Source organism: Ictalurus furcatus, chromosome 2, assembly GCF_023375685.1.
Source record: "Ictalurus furcatus strain D&B chromosome 2, Billie_1.0, whole genome shotgun sequence".
NCBI classification, from domain to species: Eukaryota; Metazoa; Chordata; class Actinopteri; order Siluriformes; family Ictaluridae; genus Ictalurus; species Ictalurus furcatus.
Genome location: NC_071256.1, coordinates 12,992,100 through 13,011,946, shown reverse-complemented (window position 1 = coordinate 13,011,946; position 19,847 = coordinate 12,992,100). Strand labels below are relative to the sequence as shown.

Here is a 19,847-nt window from a genome sequence, read left to right as displayed (position 1 = left end):
AGATGCAACTGTGTTAAGTGTGGCGAGTTTCTTTTCAATGTTCTCTTGCGTTGCTATATCCATGAAATGCTTATTTTAGCATTGTGTTTTTCTTCTGTCTTTGTTGAAACATTTGAACAAACTTTTTAGTTTCCAGCTATATAATGCACTAGGAATTTGCATTAAAGGCATGCAAAGAATTAACAAGATGGTGTTGCATTAATACATATGTATGTGTGTATATATATGTGTGTGTGTGTATATATATATATATATATATATATAAATACATATATATATAAAATAAAATATATATATATATATAAAATAAAATATGTAAAAAAATAACTAGTACAAAGCCGCCTTTCCCTAGGTAGTGTTCTGCCTCCATAGTAACTACATTCTAAGCATATTGTCCCTGCATATTAGTTGTTATAGTAAATATAGATGTTTGCATGGGTTTTCAGATTCTTATTTAACTGAGATGTCAGTATTCATATACTGAAATATCTAATTAGGTATTTGTTATGCCCTATGTCCATAGGAAGTCACTTAGAAAATTATGTTGCAAATGAAAAGCTATGTCTGGTGATATTTTGATACAGAGAGTAGCACGGTCATGATGTGCAATTTAAATGGGGATGAAAAAAATTGATGGAGTGGGTTTGGAGATCAATCCCATTTCACCAGATTCAATGCTGCATGCATGGTGTATTGCAGCCATGCTACAACACTAATGCTGCTATTGTGTGGAATGTTCATTTTTGTTTTAATAAATATAACATACAAAAATCTTTACTCATAATTCAATTATTTAAAACCTCGCATTACCACTGTGATCGCACAAAGTTTGTTAGTCAGATTAGCTTTTCATTCCTCCATTCTTGGAAGTTTCACAAAGTTTGAGTTTTTGTGTTCTAAATACTGAACATGCATTCAGTAAATCAATAAATAAAATCAATAATAAAATATTTTATAAAGCTTTTGCTGTGCTTTTAATATTTGTCATTATCTCTCTGTTACATTTGTCAAATACATGCACTGCCTCAGAAAAAAATTTGATTATGCTACAGTACAGAACTTTTTTCCACCTCTTCTAGCAGTTAAGCAAATATGTGTTCATTAACTCTTATGATTATTTGAATATCAAAATTGGTCAGAAGGCACATGCCTGTGGGGCAGGCGAATAGTATAGTTAACTAGCTAATGTACTGTCACGTTTCGAAATTCAGATTTTTAGATCGATTTACCATTTTAATGCATGGACTTGCTTGGTATTGCAAACATTTTTTGGCATGCTTCTGAATAGACAAATTATTGAAATTCGAAAACTAGTCTCCTCAAACGCCAAAATTAATTCTGATTGTATATCACAGATTTGTTCAACAAAAAAAATTTATATTGTTAAGAAGTGCCAAATGACCCCCACCCAAAAAAAAAAAAAAACAATTTTGGTCAAACTGTCAGAGGTTTTTTTCCCCCCTTATTTCAAACAGCAGAAATTCTTTATTGCTCACATAGTATATGCCAGATCATCAGAATTGAGCTGCCTGTTTGAAATAGGGATGTGCCTTATGCCTGATTTTTAATATTTGGTGAGCTGCTAGTCGAGAGGCAAAAAGGCATATTGTGGTAATTATCATTTTTCTTTTTTTTCTCATCAGCAGCAGTGCATGTGTTTGTGTTTGATGATGATGATATAGAGGGGGAAAAAATAAACAAGAATAATAAACTCACAGCAAACGCTTTACTGGATATCACCTGCACTGGATATAAGGTCAGTATTTCAGCCTGTGACCCTGCTAATAGCCTCACTTAAAAATTCAGTGAACGTTCTAGCTGCCACAGAATTTAGGAGTGAAAATTTCACCCAATTAACAAACTTGACAGTGACCATGCATTTCTTTCGTCCGTCCCCACCAGCAAGAGGGTTAAAAACTGCTTGCTCCGGAGACTTTTTTCCCCCAGTCCTGAAACACTATGACAGTACTGCTCTCCGCATCAAAATATTGGACATTTTCTTTTTATAATTTATCACAAATCACTTCTGGGCATATGGCATGACGAATCACCAGATAGTGCTTTTCATATTTGAATACAGGTGCCTCAAATGGTTCGCTGAGTGTTTGAACATAGGTGCACATCCTTAGTTTGAACATTGTGCAAGTAACATCACACGCAATACATCTGGCCTTCTCACTTGAATCAAGTGGTCAGATGACCTGTGGAGCAAAAAAAATTTTTATAATGAAGGTTTATTCTGCTTGTGCGATCACTTTATCACTTAGTAAGTTTACATGGACAGCAATAATCTAATAAGCGTGAAACTATAGTGCTGCGATTTCGCCCCCTACTGGAGCGGACTGTGAGAATGTGAGAGAAAGAAAGAACAGATGTACTGATGGAGCTGCAACTAATCCGCTTTTCATTGGCTACGTTTACATGGACAGCAGTAATCTAATTATTGACCTTATTCTGAAGACAGTATTGTGATTAAGGTGTTTACATGAGTTGCTTTTAGTATATTCCTTTCATGTTGCTGTTTTACGTGTTATAGAACACAGATCGATTAACGGCACACGTCATTACGTCCCCACGCCACGCTGTCTGACGTTCCCTACAGAATTTCACATATTAACGTACATTTCATCTTCGTTATGGTACCGTATACAGTTTTGGGGGTTTCATTTTTCATTTTACGAAAGCTTCAAGTGCAGTTAATTATTTGTCACATTATATGTGCAAATAGATGACTGCTTGAAGCCGTGGGCTGTGTTCCAAACCGCATACTTGCCTACTATATAGTAGCCAAAATATGTGTATTTCTCCTACTATATAGCAGGTAAGTACGCAGTTTCGGACACAGCCGTGCTCTCTTGTTTGCCGTCAAACGGTTGAGCGCTGCTGTGTGTGTACGTGTACTGTCACAAACTGCGGTGAAAACTCCCACACGATGTTAATAGTGTGATTAAGGCGTGTACATGTCTGTAATGCACTTCAATAATGCGTCTAAAATAGGAATGCTCCACACTTCTTGATTCGATTTGTGTTTACTTCGAGTATAACTTTAGTCGGATTAAGGTCATCAGATTTCGCTGTTTACATGGTAGTTTCTTAATCTGAGTATCGTCTTAATCGGGTTAATATCGGAATATTGCTGTCCCCATGTAAAACTACTGACTGCTACAATCATGGATTGTCCAGCATGTGGGTCATGCATGCATGTAAATGATTTTGGAAATGTGCACATGGATTGTTTCAGAGCTGGCATCTGTTTACAGACTGTTCACAGAAATGCAACTGTAATCTTTTAAGAAAGGTTGAAGTGATTGCTGTCTGTCAGATTATTAGGAAGTGAAACAAATAAGTAATTTAAACATTGTTAAATCTCAATCAGTCTTTCAGGTTTTAGGCTGACTTGCAGGTAAAGTAACCTTTATAACGCGTGACTTTTTGTCACATACATGGTTTTTGCATCATTATTTCAAATGGTCATTGGACCTGAAGATAATTTTAAGATTAGTCAATTACCACAAATTTTGTTTGTAAATATAATTTTTTGCCCTACAGTTAAGATTGCATATCAGGAAGGAAGAAAGGGAAAAAAAAAGAAACTTGATTAATGAGACTTGTCATGTAAACGTAGAGGTGGCTTATAAGTCAGTTGAATTAAAACTAGTTTTATTTGTGCACTGTGAGACAGTAGGAAGTGTGCATCGAGAGTCTTGGAGCAGTTGCAGAGAAATTGAGAAGGTTGTTGGTTGGAAAACCTTTGATGCCCTCTACAGCTGGTTTCCTGCTCTGCATCCACTTTGCCAAGTCAGCACAAGACCTGGAATCTTAAGGCCTGCTGGTGCCAAAAATTAAACACACTTTGTCTGCCGTCCACACAAACTATAGTCAGCTATTTCTACTGACAGTTACCTTTCAAGGAGTGTGTTTTTCCTTTTTAAGAAGGAATTTGTGAATGGTATACGTCCGACATAATCAGGTTTAAGCAGTTCTGATGCGTTTGCCGTATCTGCACTCTTGACTTCATCTAAATGTATTTAAAACTGTAGTGTGTAGGATGTTTGGTTTAAAAACTCCCTGGTTACCGATAATAGTAATTTACATTAATTTAGTGTCTGAGCTGTTGGGATTCAAATCACTGGTACAATTTATTCTCTGTTCCATTCAACTCCTACTACTAGGAAAAGTGCAGTGGTTATGCTCCTTCACCTGATATTCAGTAACAGTGACGGTGACCGTCACATTGTTGCGAGCAGTAAAGTTACTATTCTCAACACTAATAGTGGGGAGATCCTACAATAAGGGCAGCGGGTAATCGAATCCTCTGGTTCGGGTCACCTCCCAATCTTACACTACTTATGAACATACATAAGTTTGCATTACCGTCAGGAATTTTAAGGCGTCCATTCCGGATTTAAGTCCTATTTGTAGTTGTGCGTGTGTCTAAGATAATTTTGTACTTCAATTATTTTTTTTCCATTGATCCTTTCTCTTTTACCAGGTTAGTTGAGTCAGTGCAATGAGTCCCGATCAGGTTTATTTGGTCCTATTTGGAGATTGCAGTAATAGTCCGTGTTGGGCTGGGTGTGAGAGAAATCTTTTTCTAAACAAGCTTGTACAAGCCTATTAAAAAGTAATGATTATTAGCTATTTTGAACATTTCAGGCTTTTTGTTGTCTGCTTTGTCTGAACAAATCATTTAACAGACTTAAATGACTCAAGTCTCTGAAAAGATGTGCACAATTTATCACTAACGGTGCCATACTAAATAATATGTCAGTATAACAGTTGTGTCAATACTATATACAGTAGTTCATAGATTGCAGCTTGGGATCCAGCCCATAGAATAATTCTCATCAAAATTGTATTACTTACCTCTTACAGTTGTAAAAATTAATCAGCGCCGTGGAGAAGGATGCAACACAACCCACGTTATGAAATGTTCTTCAGCAAGTAGCACACAATAGTAAAAACATCATGGTTGCAACACTGAATGCTTATTGTACAACTCCATAAAAAGTGCTTTTTGTGGAATATATGGTAATTGTAGTGTTCCTGAGGTTACCTGTGCCTCTGTACAGGATGGGGAGAAATGCCTAATGTCCATGCCAAACCTGAGCCCTCATGGGGAGAGCCAGTGCCCCCTCCAGCAAGCGTGGACAATGGTACATCAGCCTGGGGCAAACCCCCTGGGGGCTGGGGTGACAGTAGCCCTGAAGGCTATGGCCGAGCTGGAGGCCCACCAGGATCTGCCCCCTGCAAGCCAGGTTAGTTTTCACCAGCATATCCACATCCCAAATACCCTGTAACTTCTCATGATGTACTTGTAAATTACATGAATCAGTCCAGTATATGGTTTACCAGCATGGTCTACAGTATACAGGATACGTAAGGTGTAACACACAACAGACCATGCGGTTACTTGAAAATAATGCATGCCATGGGGCTGTAACAGTAACTTCATTCTGAAAATATAAAAATAGAACAAACAAATAAATAATTATATATCAATAGGCCAACTTGTTCATAGGGTTTTTTGTTTTTCATTACTGTAGAGAAATAAAACAAATAAATATGGACACTTGCTCACAGGCTCTTCTCTCTCATTTCTGCAATTACACGTGCTCTCTCGTGCTCTCTCGTGCTCTTTCTGTTCCACCCCACCCCAAATAACTGCATATCAACGGCTCAAGCCTCCGCTTCGTGTCATGGCCACATTTCCACCTTGGGTGTGCCCCTCTGTGTGCTGTGCTGGACAGTAGGCTAACTTTTCTGTTAGTTCAATTAAATCGGCGAAGTGATCTGGAACTGTAATGCAGTCAAGACCTGCCTGGAACTACTTTAGCATTAACTGAAAAATTATTCCACACCTTAGAACATCTGTCAGCCAATCAGAATCAGGTATTAAACAGCGCTGTGGTATAAGTAAAGAATAAACCATGACAAAGCATCCTGTTTTAATTGAGTGTGTTATTTCTCTTATGCGACAGCACTTTGTTTACCATAATAATTATTGAACAATGATGTGTCATATTGTTTAATTATTTATAGTGGCAGTTAATGTTGTGGAGCGTAAAACAAGCATTTCTTCTTATCACTTTATATCACGTTATACATGTTATAACATTCCTTCACTTTCTCTTTGAGTTCATAAGACAGAAACCAATGCAGATTGTCCTTTTACCATATAACCACAAAATGCAAAGTCCTCTGTCCTTTCCTGTGGTGGGCAACTTTACTTCTGACTGTTAAAAAAAAAAAAATTTTGTTGAATCCTGTGCAAGTTGTTCCTAGCATACAATAGCATATTAGAACAAGCATTAATATAAACCTGTGATTTTCAGCCAGCTGTCAGTGCCACGCTGTTAAAGAAAACACCTTCTGTCCAACAGCGCTGAAGGTTGCTATGTTATAACAAGTTCATTGAGATTTTTTTTTTTTATTGTTGGTGTAATGCTAATACATTCTAAACATAAGATTTCTGAACTCTGAACTATACTGACCTCTGCTGTTGAGTGAATGCAATGCATGATCTTGTGTATTTGGTTGAATTCCAGTTATGGATGATGAGCTGGTTCCTTTGGTATTTGCAGGAATTGTTGTAGATTTAAAGTATCTATTTATTTATTTTTTTTACAGCCTCTAAATCTATGCAAGATGGCTGGGGAGGTGGAGAGGACATGGGCCTGTCGACAGGGCAGTGGGAGCAGGATGAGAGTGACATGTGGAACAGCACAGCCTCTCAGGAGAGCAGTTCATCCTGCAGCTCATGGGGCAACCAGCCCAAGAAAGGTTCTCAGAAGGTCAGTAAAGACAAAGGAAGTAGTTTATTTACTCACGTTCACATTCTTCTTTTATAGGTTAAGTGTAATTGGTGTGTTAAAGTGCACCTATTATGGTTTTTCAAATATTACCTTTCATGTAGTGTGTTAGAGCTGTTTGTGAATGTAAAAATGTTTCAAAAATCAAACGGGGTTTTTTGACTCACAAAAGAAGGAAGCGATTCTGAACAGCCGAAACGCGTCGTTAGTAATTCCAGACTTTACTTCCTGTACTAACCTACGTAGGTTGGTAACAAAAAAACCCACCTCTGGTCTTCATCGGCAGGTAATGCTGCAGTTTGTATTATGAGTACATTAAAGTGTTTTTGACCTTGTATGCATGTAAATCTATTGTATGAGAAAACAAAATTAGGCACGTTTCAAAACCATAATAGGTGCGCTTTAAGTAAATGCTTATACAAATAATGTGGATGAAGACAGCAAACGCTAATCTTTTCTGATTTTGCAGCCGAAGGTTCCTAACAAACAAGACGATGCCTGGATTATGACCCGTCTGATTAAGCAGCTGACAGATATGGGTTTCCCTGTAAGTGTTAAACATGCCTCACTAAACATGTTTTTTTTTTGGGGGGGGGTTCCCTGTTGTAATATCTAATTAATATACAGTAATCACCAAAGACAGTATAGGCTTGTAATGTGCTACTTGCATCCAAAATTCCTGATGCATTTTCTTCAATATGCGTCTACAGAGAGACCCTGCAGAGGAGGCTTTGAAGAGCAACAATATGAACCTGGACCAGGCTATGAGTATGTGTTTAGTGCATTTTGCCAGATTCACTTCAGTGCCGTGGTTTATAAACATATTTCAAGTTTAAAACTTGGTGCCTGTTTCTGTTGTAGGTGCCCTGTTAGAGAAGAAGACTGAATTAGATAAGCGAGGGCTGGGAATCTCTGACTACAGTAATGGCCTCGTCAACAAGCCAATGAGCTGCAGGCCTTCAATCATCTCCAAAGACTCCTCCTCAGACCGTCCTGCCTTCCTGGACAAGGTAGCCTAGTCATCTTTCTCTTCCATATCTGTTCAAAATGGCATGTTGTACGCTAGTCGGTGTAAAACTTTATTGTGGGATCTTCTGCACTACAGGACGGAGGACTAGCGGACGATGCCCAAACTTCACCATTTATGCCTTCTCCCAGCCTGAAGCTCCCGTTGGCTAGTGCTGCCCTCCCTGGCCAGAGTCTTGGGGTCACAATGCAAAACTTGAACAACAGACAGGTCAGGGAGAAGAGAGGGAATGTTGGTTGTTCTTTGACATACCATATTTCCCTCCATCATCCTAAAAGACGACGTTCCTCATTGTTGTTTGGTGTGTATAGATGCAGAGTGGCATGTTTGGCAGTAGTGGAACAGCACAAACCCGGGCCCTGCAGCAGCCTCCTCCTCAGCCAGCAGTGCCACCTCTCAACTCCTCCCAGCCTAGTCTACGTGCTCAAGTGCCTCAGTTTCTCTCCCCTCAGGTGAGACAAATGCAGTGTAGCCAGGAATTAATTTTAAGGGGATTAAGAAAAATCATGGTTTGATCTGTACAGTTAAATTGATCAATGTTACAAGCTCATCCATTTTGGGTGAGTACTAGACAGTAGTAGAAGCAGTGGTGGTATCGTTTTAATTATTTAAGGCACAATCTACCACCAACTAATCTTGCCATATGAATGACATGAATAGGCAGAGGAAATAAATTATGACTGTTCCAGTTAGCGTGATTAAAATAACGTGCTAGTAATAAGGGGGAAATTTCATCTTACCTTGTAAAACCAGATCTATCCTTCATTCCTCCTACTGATATAGACCTCCACAGGCTGTCACCACGATAGCTCTATGCTCAGAAAGTAACAACTGGCTAGTAGCTTTCAAACAGGGGAAAAATGCATTATGGTGATTTGGTTAATCCTGTTTTTCAATATAGCAGCTGGTAGTGAATAAAATGTGACTTTAAACAAACTAAAGATGTGTTCATTTGACATCTGGGGCAGTTAAATATGGAATTGGTCATTGAGCTTTTATGAACATAATTGTAGAGCAGTTACGAAGAAAAACACTGCTATATTTGATACTTTGTGTATCAAAGCACCCACGACACGAATAAGCAGTCAGAATTGTCAAAAAAATACATAATCATTTTGGCAGGTTGAAAACCTGAAATTCCATCCCCTAGCTATGGGTCTGGACACATGCACTGAGTTTCACACATCCACACACTAGTATTGTCACTCTAAACAGACATGTCAACTTGTGATGTGTCAACAACTAGAGATATATGTGGTGACTTGTTTTAATGTATTTCATTGTCTTATAGGTTCAAGCACAGCTCTTACAGTTTGCAGCAAAAAACATTGGTCTCAACCCTGCACTTTTAACCTCACCAATAAACCCTCAGCATATGACCCTGTTGAACCAACTCTACCATCTGCAACTGGTGAGTGTCAGTATGAGGCAGTACTACATGTCAAGATCAGAAAAAGACCTTTGGTCTTTTAAAAGTAAAGATGACAAACCAAAGTCTTCCTCCATTCACACTGATGTTGGTGCATGAAATGTAAGGTGTTAATTGTGTGGTGGTGTCTGTTTGTGCAGGCATACCAGCGTTTACAAATTCAACAGCAGATGTTGCAGGCACAGCGTAACGTTTCTGGCCCTATCAGACAACAGGAGCAGCAAGTAAGCTTATCACTTCCTTTCAGGAAAACCTGTCCATGCTTTCTAGTCAGAAGGATATAACACATGGGCAGTGGTGGCTCAGAGGTTAAAGGTTCTGGGTTACTGATCAGAAGGTCAGGAGTTCAAGCCCCAGCACTGCCAAGCTACCCCTGTTGGCCCCTCGGGCAAGGTCCTTAACCCTCAGTTGTATAAATGAGATAAATGTAAGTCACTCTGAATCAGGGCATCTACCAATTGCCGTAAATGTAATGCTTGTTAAACCAAGCTCACGTGATATAGGATATAAAAGTGTTTCTCAGCCTTTTTACAATTTATTTGATTCCAATGGTTTCCACCACAGTAGCAAAATCGTAGGCCCTGTTGCTATGTCTCATGGACCCCTGGGGACCATGGATCCCACTTTAAGAACATTGGATGCAGTTATTAAGTGGTTGAATCACGACGTAATCGTGTCAGCAATAGGAGCATCAGGTTGTGAACATTATGGAGGGAACTTGAGACGTTCTGCAGATTATCAGAATAGTTACAACATCCTAATTTAACATGTCTTTGTATGTGTGTGTTTGCTAGGTTGCACGTACAATCAATAACATGCAGCAGCAGATCCAGCAGCACCAGCGGCAGCTGGCCCAGGTTCTGCTGGTGAAGCAGCAGCAGCAGCAGCAGCAGCCTCCTCCCTCTCATCCCAGCCTGCATCCCAGCGCAGGCAAATCAGCACTGGACGCATTTCCTTCACACCAACAGGCATCAGGCCTCTCTGTCTCTGACCTGCCGACCAAAGAGCCGCAGTCTTCTCCCAACTCCTTCTCCTCTTATACTCTCTGTGAGAATTGGTTCCATCTTTCTGTCTCTCCCATTTTCGTGTTAATAGACAGCTTATTTTGTTGCCAGTGTTGATAGCATTATGTGAAATAACCATTTAGATCTTCATGCCATGTTTGCTTGTCTAGCTGGATTGAACCCCAACATGAATGTAAACTGCATGGAGGTGGGAGGTCTGTCCATGAAGGACTCTCCTCAGCCTCAGTCGCGCCTGTCACAGTGGACGCACCCCAACTCCATGGAGAATCTCTCTGGCAGCTCCTCGCCTATGGAACCTGGCCTCAGCAAGCATGGTACAGATCTGATTTTGCTTTCTATATCTATAGACGTTGGTTATACAGAGTACAGATTTAACACAGTGTATGTGTTTGTCTTTTCCCCTCTCTGTTTTTCTCAGGTGCCATTTCTGCAGGTCCAAACCTTGGTGCTCCAGGTAAACCCAGTCTGGATGACTCCTACAACCCATATAACCTGATGCAGGGCACTGACTCTCCTGCCAGTCCACTGGTGACCCCGGACAGCTGGGGCCAGAGCAAGAATGCCAATGACAAGATGTCCAATGGGACCAACATCAGCTGGCCACCAGGTCAGTAACTGTTGAACGTGATCTTGCTCAGCCCTTTGTAGACTAATAATGAACTAAAATGCAGTATCTCAGCTTATGTGATTCTAAGTATTGTAATGACCAATTTGAACTACATCAGAGTTCTGCCCAGGAGTGCCCTGGAAAGGACTACAGAATATTGACCCTGAGACGGACCCCAATGTGACCCCAGGAAGTGTCCCCAGTGGCCCCACCATCAACACCAACATTCAGGATGTGAACCGCTACCTGCTCAGAGACAGGAGTGGAGGTGAGAAGACAAAGAAGGGAAAAAAGTCTTAGCAATGATCTAGCCACCTTTTAATAGTAAAACATTTGGTCAAAAACAAATAACAGGCTGCAATGGGCTTATTTCGTATTTCAAAGTCAGCACCACCAGTTTTTATTTATTGCATTTTTTGTCCCATTTCTTCCTTCTCCCTTGTGTTCTTGCATGATTTATTTTGAGCCACACAGGCTCCTGGATTGGGCGCTGCTTTCTTTTGCTTGTGAACATGTACCATCCATCCAGTTTTAGTTCCAAAGAGAGAGGGAAGTAGCAAAAAATATATAGTCTACAGCACATGAATAACTACAATATGTATGTATATATAATATATACTATACAAATAATATATGCAATATTTAACTGTCTTTAATATGGATTTAAAAAATAATAATCAATTAAAAATTTGTTAAATAATTAATATTTTAATCTAGTGTGTTAATTGGTTGTTTGATATACGTCACATGCCATGCTTCATATTAGCATTGTTAGCAGATTAGCAGTGCCAGCTAACTGTAACATCTATCTACATTCACTTACCAGAAGAGCAACCATATACCTATATACCTATAGATCTTCTTCTAACTAGTTAAACAAAAATGAAACAACTGATCAATGTGAAAATTGGGTTAAACTTTGCATGTCAGTCTTTGTATTAGCTGTTAATAGATTTACAGCAAAAGCTTACTGTACTAGCTACAAGCACTCACCAGAGACACTGATACTTCCAACCCTGCTTCATTTTCCTTTGTAATGTCTTCATACATTTAATGAGAGGTTGTCTATGGCAGGATAAGATCAAAACGCAGTTGAAATTTTTTTTGCATTTTTTTTTTAATCAAGCAGAATTTAAGAAGTAATTGCAGGTAGGAAAGTTGTGAGAGGGACAGTCAGAAAATGTTGTATCATGCACATCTGAGGAAGCATTCAAACTAATTGTTTGGATTTGTTACTTTATCCCATCATCCCTAATTTGCATCAAGTTGAAAATCCAAGCTCATATGTTACTTTTCACGCTGTTGCTTTGTCGCTCACTAGTGTGAGCATAAGGTTATATTGTAGCACAGTAGTTCTGCTCTCACAGTGTGCCCCTTCTAAGACATAGAACTCCCTGTTTCACCATTTATGTTTCTGAGTGTTAGTGGGGTAGTAGTCTGGTGTGTAGCATGATCAGCAGCTATATGTAGGGTTGGATTAGTGTGGAAAGATAACTGTACGCAGTATTTATTTTTTTTCTTAAATATCGTCCTGCATTATGAGAACCCCTCACTCCCATTTCACAGGTTTCTTGTAGTTTTGAACTAATAAAATGCATTTCATGTGTTGTTACAATGTTCTGTTATTAATCAGTTGTTTTTCACACCTCTGACTGCTCATGCAGGCAAGCTCTCAGACATGAAGTCCACTTGGTCGCCAGGGCCCATCTCGCACACACAGGCCTCACTGTCCCATGAGCTATGGAAGGTGCCTCAGGGACCGAGGAACACTACAGCCCCCACACGTCCTCCACCTGGCTTGACCAATACCAAGCCCTCCTCCACCTGGGGGGGCAGCAGCCTAGGCTTGGTGCCCGGCTGGAGCGGTTCTTACTCCTCAGGTACTTCTTAAATAAAACAGTTTGGATGCATGAGTGTATGCACACAACTGACCCAGCTGAGTGACGTAAGTGAACAAAAGCAATTCACTGATTTGAAATGAAACCATCATTGTGACTCGTGTCTTGTCCTGATGCTGTGGGCTGTTTTTACATTGTATAAGGTTACCATTTCCATTATGTAGTTTGTTTGGTTTTTGTTTTGTTTTGTTTTTTTGAACAGTTGTGCAATGTTGTTGGATCTGTTGGTTGATTAGCGAATCACATAAAGACCTTTTGAAATGGTGGTAGTCCTTTAACAGAAACTTCTGACTGTAAAATACTGTTTACAGTTTTCAAGGCAAATTCTCTTCTTGCTACACACACACACACGAAAACAGGTCTGTATGGCGCACATCAAAACATAAATAATTTTTACATTTGTGTGAAAAGCTTGGTGCAGTCTGCCAATAGGTACAAAAGCACAATGAATGACATTTTACACTCACAAGCAGATTTCACATTCCAAGCTCAGGATGTTAATGCAGCAAATTCACAATATCGTCTTGAGCTGGAGAATTAACTTGTGTCACAACAAATGAGTAGAAAAACTGCTTTGTACCGTCTAAGCCGGGGGTGTCCAGTCTTATCCGCTAAGGGCTGGTGTGTGTACAGGTTTTCATTCCAACCAAGCAGGAGCCACATCTGATTCCACCTGTTTAAACAGTTCATCTTGGCTTTCAATAGACTCGGATGTGGCTTCTGCCTGGTTGGAATGAAAATCTGCACCCACACCGGCCCTTTCCGGATCAGATTGGACACCCCTAGTTTAAGCCATTATTTTCCGATAAATAAACTTTGAGCTGTTTGTCATTTTGAGGCAAAAACATTGAGAGAAACTGCCGTATGTGATGTGGTAACAAGCAAGGAGGAAAACACAAAAAGCAGCACTGATGTACAAATACTGCATGGCAACATCAGCCATGATACACCTTCTCGAATCTACAGTGATGATGCAGCCCCTCATCAGCTTCACACTTCACACAGAAATCACTTCTCTTACATGTTCTTGCAGTTGGCACACTTGCGTACAGCCGTGCTGTCATGTCGGACCAAACCAGCAAACGCTACCTGTCAGGGCTCTAGAGTGCGACCATTTCACTTACATTTGCGACTGAAAAGTTCTTTGTGCGACTGTGAAAAAATATTTAGGCGCACCGGTGCGAGTGACCTGAGTGAGTTGTATAATACAATTGGAATAAAAACTAAAACTCCAAAATGCATCTACACCACACAACAGTTACTTTCACACTGCTTTTCTTCACCTCAGTCAACCGAACAAGTGTGTAAATACTGCACAGAAGCCTTTATGATGACAAGAGTAACTCTGTACATCATCTGCTTCTCTCAAACCACCATCTTTTATTGATTCTGCAAAAAGACCTGCAACATGCCCGTGTAGAGACAGTTACATAATAATGTTAATGCTACACAGTGGGTTTAATTCAAACTTCTTTATTAAATAATTCCTCACCAATCATAATCAAGAGTAGCAACTGTTCAGTCTGTAAACATACAGTACACTGCCACTCTCCTTCACTCTCTTCAGCACTCTAATACACAGCGCATTCACATCATTTAAACACAGGGTTGCCAGATATCACTAGAAAAGTCAACTCCAGTTTCCATGTTTTGATTTAAACCCCAAAAATAACTCAATATTATCAGCAGACATGGCAACACTGTACTGGGGGAACCGATCTAAAAGGAACAACTGATAAGCAAACGAACAAAAAAATAAAAATGTAAAGACAGAAAATGTGCTTAGTTATAAATAAGTTATTTAATATAAAAAATAGAGATTATAATAACTTCATAAAATATGAATAAAATGAGAAATTACATGATGTTTAATTACTATGGGTTGCTTAATTAAGCTTAGTTCGCTATTTCCTTAGAAGGCTATTAGCCTTTTTCCTAATATGGATCATGCTTGTCTTAGTCTACTTTTAATTCGGACTCTTTATTGTTTAAGATATTTAAAAATAAATATTTTATGCTTGTTTATTTATCAATTAACCAACAGTATTCCTCATTGCTATTATTTTAATTCAATTAACAGTCACCATGAGCAGAGAGCTTATATTTAACTGTTCATGACAGACCTTCTGATTTAAAGTTTAAACAAAAAATGATTGGTATCTGGATCGGTTTTGGTCGTAAAAATCCTGATCGGAGCATCCCTAATGAACACCATTAAACTAAAGCGCTTTGCATCTGACGGGTAAATGAACTCACCCAATCACATCCTATATGAGATTATTCAGATATATACACAATATACACAGTGTGGTTCGAGAACTGACTCCAACCCAGAACCATGACAGTGGAAAATGTCTAATAGTGTAGCTTTAAATATATTTAAGAGGAGCAGACTTCAAAGACTGAACATTGATGTTTATTGTTTACAAGGTAGAACAGATTAATGGTTGTTTTTTTGTTTCTTTGTTTTTTTGCATACGGTCTGTAAAATTAACTGAAAATATTACATTTAGTTTATCAGAAGGTAAATTAATTTGTCATGGCTTACACTATGCTCACCTAAAAGAAATTGCTACCGTAGAGCCCTGCCTGTATCGAAGCACACCATTTTCTGGTCAGTTTGAAGGTTCTTAGACTTTTGGTTCTTGAAGAAAATACGCAACTATCAACAACTTCTTTTTTTCAAAATCCAGCCATAATGTCTCTTCCTTCAGTACAGCCTCTGAAAATGTACTGAGAATACAGTTCAGACAGTATGCGGTGTTCAGAAGCCTAATTCGGTTATACCTGTTGAAACTAGACAAGCATGAAGGTCTTTTGGTTGCCATTTTTAAAATATAGCTCATTAGTTTTATCATTATCATATGTGTTTTTATTTAAACAGGTACCACATGGAGTACAGACAGCTCCAACAGGACCAGCAGCTGGCTGGTACTAAGGAATCTTACACCCCAGGTACAGCAGGAAGACTAAATAAACGTACACATTCTGTCATTAAAATGCCTTGTTATTTGGCCTTGTGTGTGACTGGGTCTGTTCTCTAGATTGACGGCTCTACTCTGCGGACGCTGTGCATGCAGCATGGCCCCTTAATCACATTCCACCTCAACCTGACGCAGGGCAACGCTGTGGTGCGCTACAGCTCCAAGGACGAGGCTGGCAAAGCCCAGAAGTCCCTGCACATGTATGTGCTGCTATGCTTTTTTCTTTCTTTCTTTCTTTATTAGATGGTGTATAGTAGAGATGGGAAAACCTTATTTGTAGCTAATTGACACTCTGTGTTCATATAGGTACACTAGATCCACTGATGAGTTACAGTTCAGACCTGCAGTTTGGGTTCTTTGCTGCTTCATTTTCAAATGTATGCAGATATCTGTTTTGCAGGACGTTGCGCAGTTCAACGGTCTAATATATCCTAGAGCTATTCTTGTTCACTATAATTATCATAAGTGCATTACAATGGAGCAATTTGCACCATTTACATTTACAGCAAAGTGACTTTGGCAAAGTCATTTAGGTCTCCATAAAAAAAAAAAATATTCTCGTGCTAGTTCAGTGTCTAAGAATACTCTCAAGCTAAAATCCTGTTTTTAAAAGAGGTAAGTTTCAACTAAAAAATAAATGCATGAGTTGGTTTTGTTTTGTTTTGGGGTTTTGTTTTGGTTTTTTTTTTATTTCTGATAGTTGAATAGTAGGAAGCTGAGCTGTTTGAGAAGAGTGTATAGATGGGAAGGTGAGAGAACTGGACAAACTAAAACTCTGAAACACTGCTGCATCACTCTTTAGGTAGAGATAAAGAGAGGGCCAAATCCCACTGCACAAGTATTAGCAGGTGGCCAAACGGCATTGTGGGTAATGTAGGACAAGTAGGAAACAGTTAAAGTGAAAATAGACCAACATGTTGATGGAAAAAGTCAACTCAGAATTTCAGTACATCCTGGATGCTATCGAAGAGAACAAATTCATATATATGATTCATGGTGTTCTTTTTGTTTTTTGCTTTTCTTTTTTTACTTCAGTCTTCACAATTGGTTAGTAAATTGTAGCAGTTTTACATACAGACCGTAATTATTATTTTTTTACATTGCTGCTGTTCTTCATTTGTTGTACTGCTGACACTTGATCCAATTCTGTGTCCAGTTCCCCTGTGCTATATTCTGCTCCATGATGCTCAAGGCAAATCTTTGTGTGTGTGGGAGGGAATCAGAGTTGACTTGATTTCATTCTGTTTGTGCAGGTGTGTGCTGGGCAACACCACCATCCTGGCAGAATTCGCTGGAGAGGAGGAGGTGAACCGCTTCTTTGCACAGGGTCAATCACTCACACCCACCACCAGCTGGCAGGCCAACCCAGGCACCAATCAGACGCGGCTTGGGGGTGGAGCATCTGCCACGTCGCACCCCATTGGCCACTGGAACACTGGCAGCCTGGGAGGAGGCGGGGCTAGCAGTGCAGCTAAGGCAGGCAACGAGCTGCTATGGGGGGGTGTGCAGCAGTACTCCAGCCTTTGGGGGCCGCCCAGTACAGAGGAGGGCCGAGTGGTAGGCAGCCCAACCCCTATTAACACGCTGCTTCCCGGAGACCTGCTGAGTGGAGAGTCCATGTGAGGGAGTCGACTCAGGAGGAGAATTATGAATATTAAAAATAAAAATGAACATGAAACAAACAAAAAAAAAAACTTGAAGAAATATAATTACGCAGGAGCAAAAACCAAGCAAAATCATGTGGTGATAATCAGCATAAGTGGAACTGTGAACCAAGAGACAGGAGGCTGAAGATACACTTGTAGAGGCTGCTGACCTTCTTCCTCTTCGCCTCCTTTTTATTTTGCATCATTTCAGTGGATTTTTGTGTTGTTGTTGTTTTTGTTTTGTTTTGTTTTTCATGTGAGGCTTTGGTTACAGTATTTTCTAAGACTTTTGGAGAAGAGCAAGTGACTAAACTAAAAGGAAATAGAACCTTTAATTACAAACTTTCTCTTAATAACTGAAAACTGTGTGAAACTGTATTTTACTACAACTGATCAGACAAGCTGCCATTTTTAAATGTCCCCTGGCACAAGCCCCTCATCACCCCAGATACACCGTACGAGCCTTCCTCCCTACTCCCCCAAAGAAATGCATCATTCCTATCAGCCCTTCCCTTTAGACTGTATCCATTGCTTTTTGTTCATCTGTTAGCCTGGCGGGTTCGTTTAACAGCACTAAACTAGCCTTAACTGCTTACCAGCCCCATCTCCCACACACTCACTCTGGGCTTACAGAAGAGATGGATCAGAGAATTGCACATTTATCTCACTTTCGAGCCAGCAGAGAAGAAAAGTTCCATGCTTGACTTGGCACACAGGCCACAGCACACATCTGCTTTTCCTCCAGACCTCAGCCATCACCCTCGTCTGTCCACATCACTATTAAAGGGACAGACGTGCGGCTGGTGCTTACTCATCTGCAGGACAGGCTGAGCAACTAGTTGCCAGCGTGTGTGTGTTTGTGTGCTGCATTAACCACTGTCTTCAGAACTTTTTAACAAAACACTTGGAACACACCACACAGAACGAATGGTCAAAACACGTTCGTTTCCTTCTCTTCTGCTCCAGGAATGATCTCAGTTATTTGTGACCCGGTGGAAAAAAAAAAAGAATCATGTTTGTCGGACGTGCAATATGCCACAGACTCTTCCGTCCATCATTATACAGAGCTTATGCTGGTGAAGTTTCCTTTCTTTTCTAAAAATCGGAGGTTGGGGCACAAAAACAGTTGTTGTCCATCATCCACCAAGTACGGGGACAAAGAGGAAGACTTCCTCAAGGTCTGTGAGCTTGTAGTGAAGACGATCACTAGCACTTCCTTAAAAGACACAAATTGACCATAGCAGGATGTGGGCTTCAAACCAAATAAGTGTTTCTTGTAACCCAGTAGACAAGGTGCATTTTTCTGTTGTATTTGGTACAAAAATAACAGAACAAAGAGACTGGTTTGAAAAATGGGTGGTTTATCATAGCACTTACATAGAGCGTCAAGCTCCAACTTCAATGCCAACAAATCACACATGGAAAGCTGAAACTGAAAAAAAGCAAAGAAAAAGCAATCTACATAGCTTTTCCATGCTCTTTTTTTTTTTTTTTTTTTTTTTTTTTTTTTTAAACTCTAAATGGATTATTTTTTTCCTTATGTCCCTCCCTCGGATGGACGTCAAATGGTAGCAAATGAAGGGTAGTTTAAAGAGAAAAAAAATCATGCAAAACTGATTCTGAAGCATTCTTGTGTTTATATATATATATATATATATATATATATATATATATATATATATATATATATATATATATATATATAATCTCTCAAAGTAACTATTACTGTTACAGTACTCCAAAATTGTTAGCCTTTTGTCTGGAGATGCTAGACATGTCCATATGTGGTAATAGATCCTGCGGGGCCCTTACGCCTGGCGGCCCCACCTTCCTTGGATAATAAGTGTGGCCACTGAGTGCCTATCTGTTGTGGTGCCCACTGTGCCCACGCTGACTCTGACGCCACTGTGCCAGACCGGTGCGCCCGATGCCAGAGCGTACTTGGAGCTGCTGTTTGGCCTGGCGCAGAGTGGCAGCTCTCTCAGAAATGGCCCGACAGTACTCTTGCGCCAGCATTTGACCTCGTCTCAACTCTCTTAAAACTCTCTTTCTTTTCATGCAAAGATCACTTTAGCTGGAAGTGGACAAGATCCTTTCACGTCATTTTCAATTATTGGTTGTATTTTTATTTTATTTTTTATTCCCTGGAATTGCAAGTGTTGTTTTTTTTTTGTTTGTTTTTTTTTGTCAACATTGCTGTTATTGTTGTCTTTATGATACTTTATGCTCTTTAAGTGTGTGTGTGTGTGTTTGTGTGAGTGAGCGTTGAACTGAGTGAGAGTTCATGCAGTGGTCTTTTACAGTAGCTGCTCTATACCAGCCCCTTTCACTGCACATATGCAGGATCATTTGGAGAGAGAGGCATGTCTACACTTTTTAATTGCAACAGTTCATGTTACTATGCCATGTCAGCAAATCA

General features: G+C 39.7%; 1 protein-coding gene across 3 annotated transcripts in view; it reads left to right on the top strand.

Moving 5' to 3' along the window:
* Window positions 1–19,040, top strand: part of tnrc6c1 (trinucleotide repeat containing adaptor 6C1) — a 67,609-nt gene extending 48,569 nt beyond the window's left edge. Inside the window, exons 3-19 of one of the 3 annotated variants that reach the window (XM_053648836.1) lie at window positions 5,073–5,258; window positions 6,631–6,794; window positions 7,282–7,359; window positions 7,523–7,580; window positions 7,674–7,822; window positions 7,918–8,049; window positions 8,151–8,291; window positions 9,131–9,250; window positions 9,409–9,492; window positions 10,063–10,315; window positions 10,443–10,607; window positions 10,712–10,900; window positions 11,019–11,168; window positions 12,565–12,780; window positions 15,683–15,753; window positions 15,843–15,982; window positions 17,036–19,040. In XM_053648836.1, coding sequence (XP_053504811.1) covers window positions 5,073–5,258; window positions 6,631–6,794; window positions 7,282–7,359; window positions 7,523–7,580; window positions 7,674–7,822; window positions 7,918–8,049; window positions 8,151–8,291; window positions 9,131–9,250; window positions 9,409–9,492; window positions 10,063–10,315; window positions 10,443–10,607; window positions 10,712–10,900; window positions 11,019–11,168; window positions 12,565–12,780; window positions 15,683–15,753; window positions 15,843–15,982; window positions 17,036–17,405 — 2,666 coding nt within the window. In that variant the 3' untranslated portion in view covers window positions 17,406–19,040. The remainder of the gene's footprint in view (window positions 1–5,072; window positions 5,259–6,630; window positions 6,795–7,281; window positions 7,360–7,522; window positions 7,581–7,673; window positions 7,823–7,917; window positions 8,050–8,150; window positions 8,292–9,130; window positions 9,251–9,408; window positions 9,493–10,062; window positions 10,316–10,442; window positions 10,608–10,711; window positions 10,901–11,018; window positions 11,169–12,564; window positions 12,781–15,682; window positions 15,754–15,842; window positions 15,983–17,035) is intronic. The other 2 variants (XM_053648828.1, XM_053648819.1) reach the window with 2 other exon arrangements.
* Window positions 19,041–19,847: the final 807 nt, after the last annotated feature.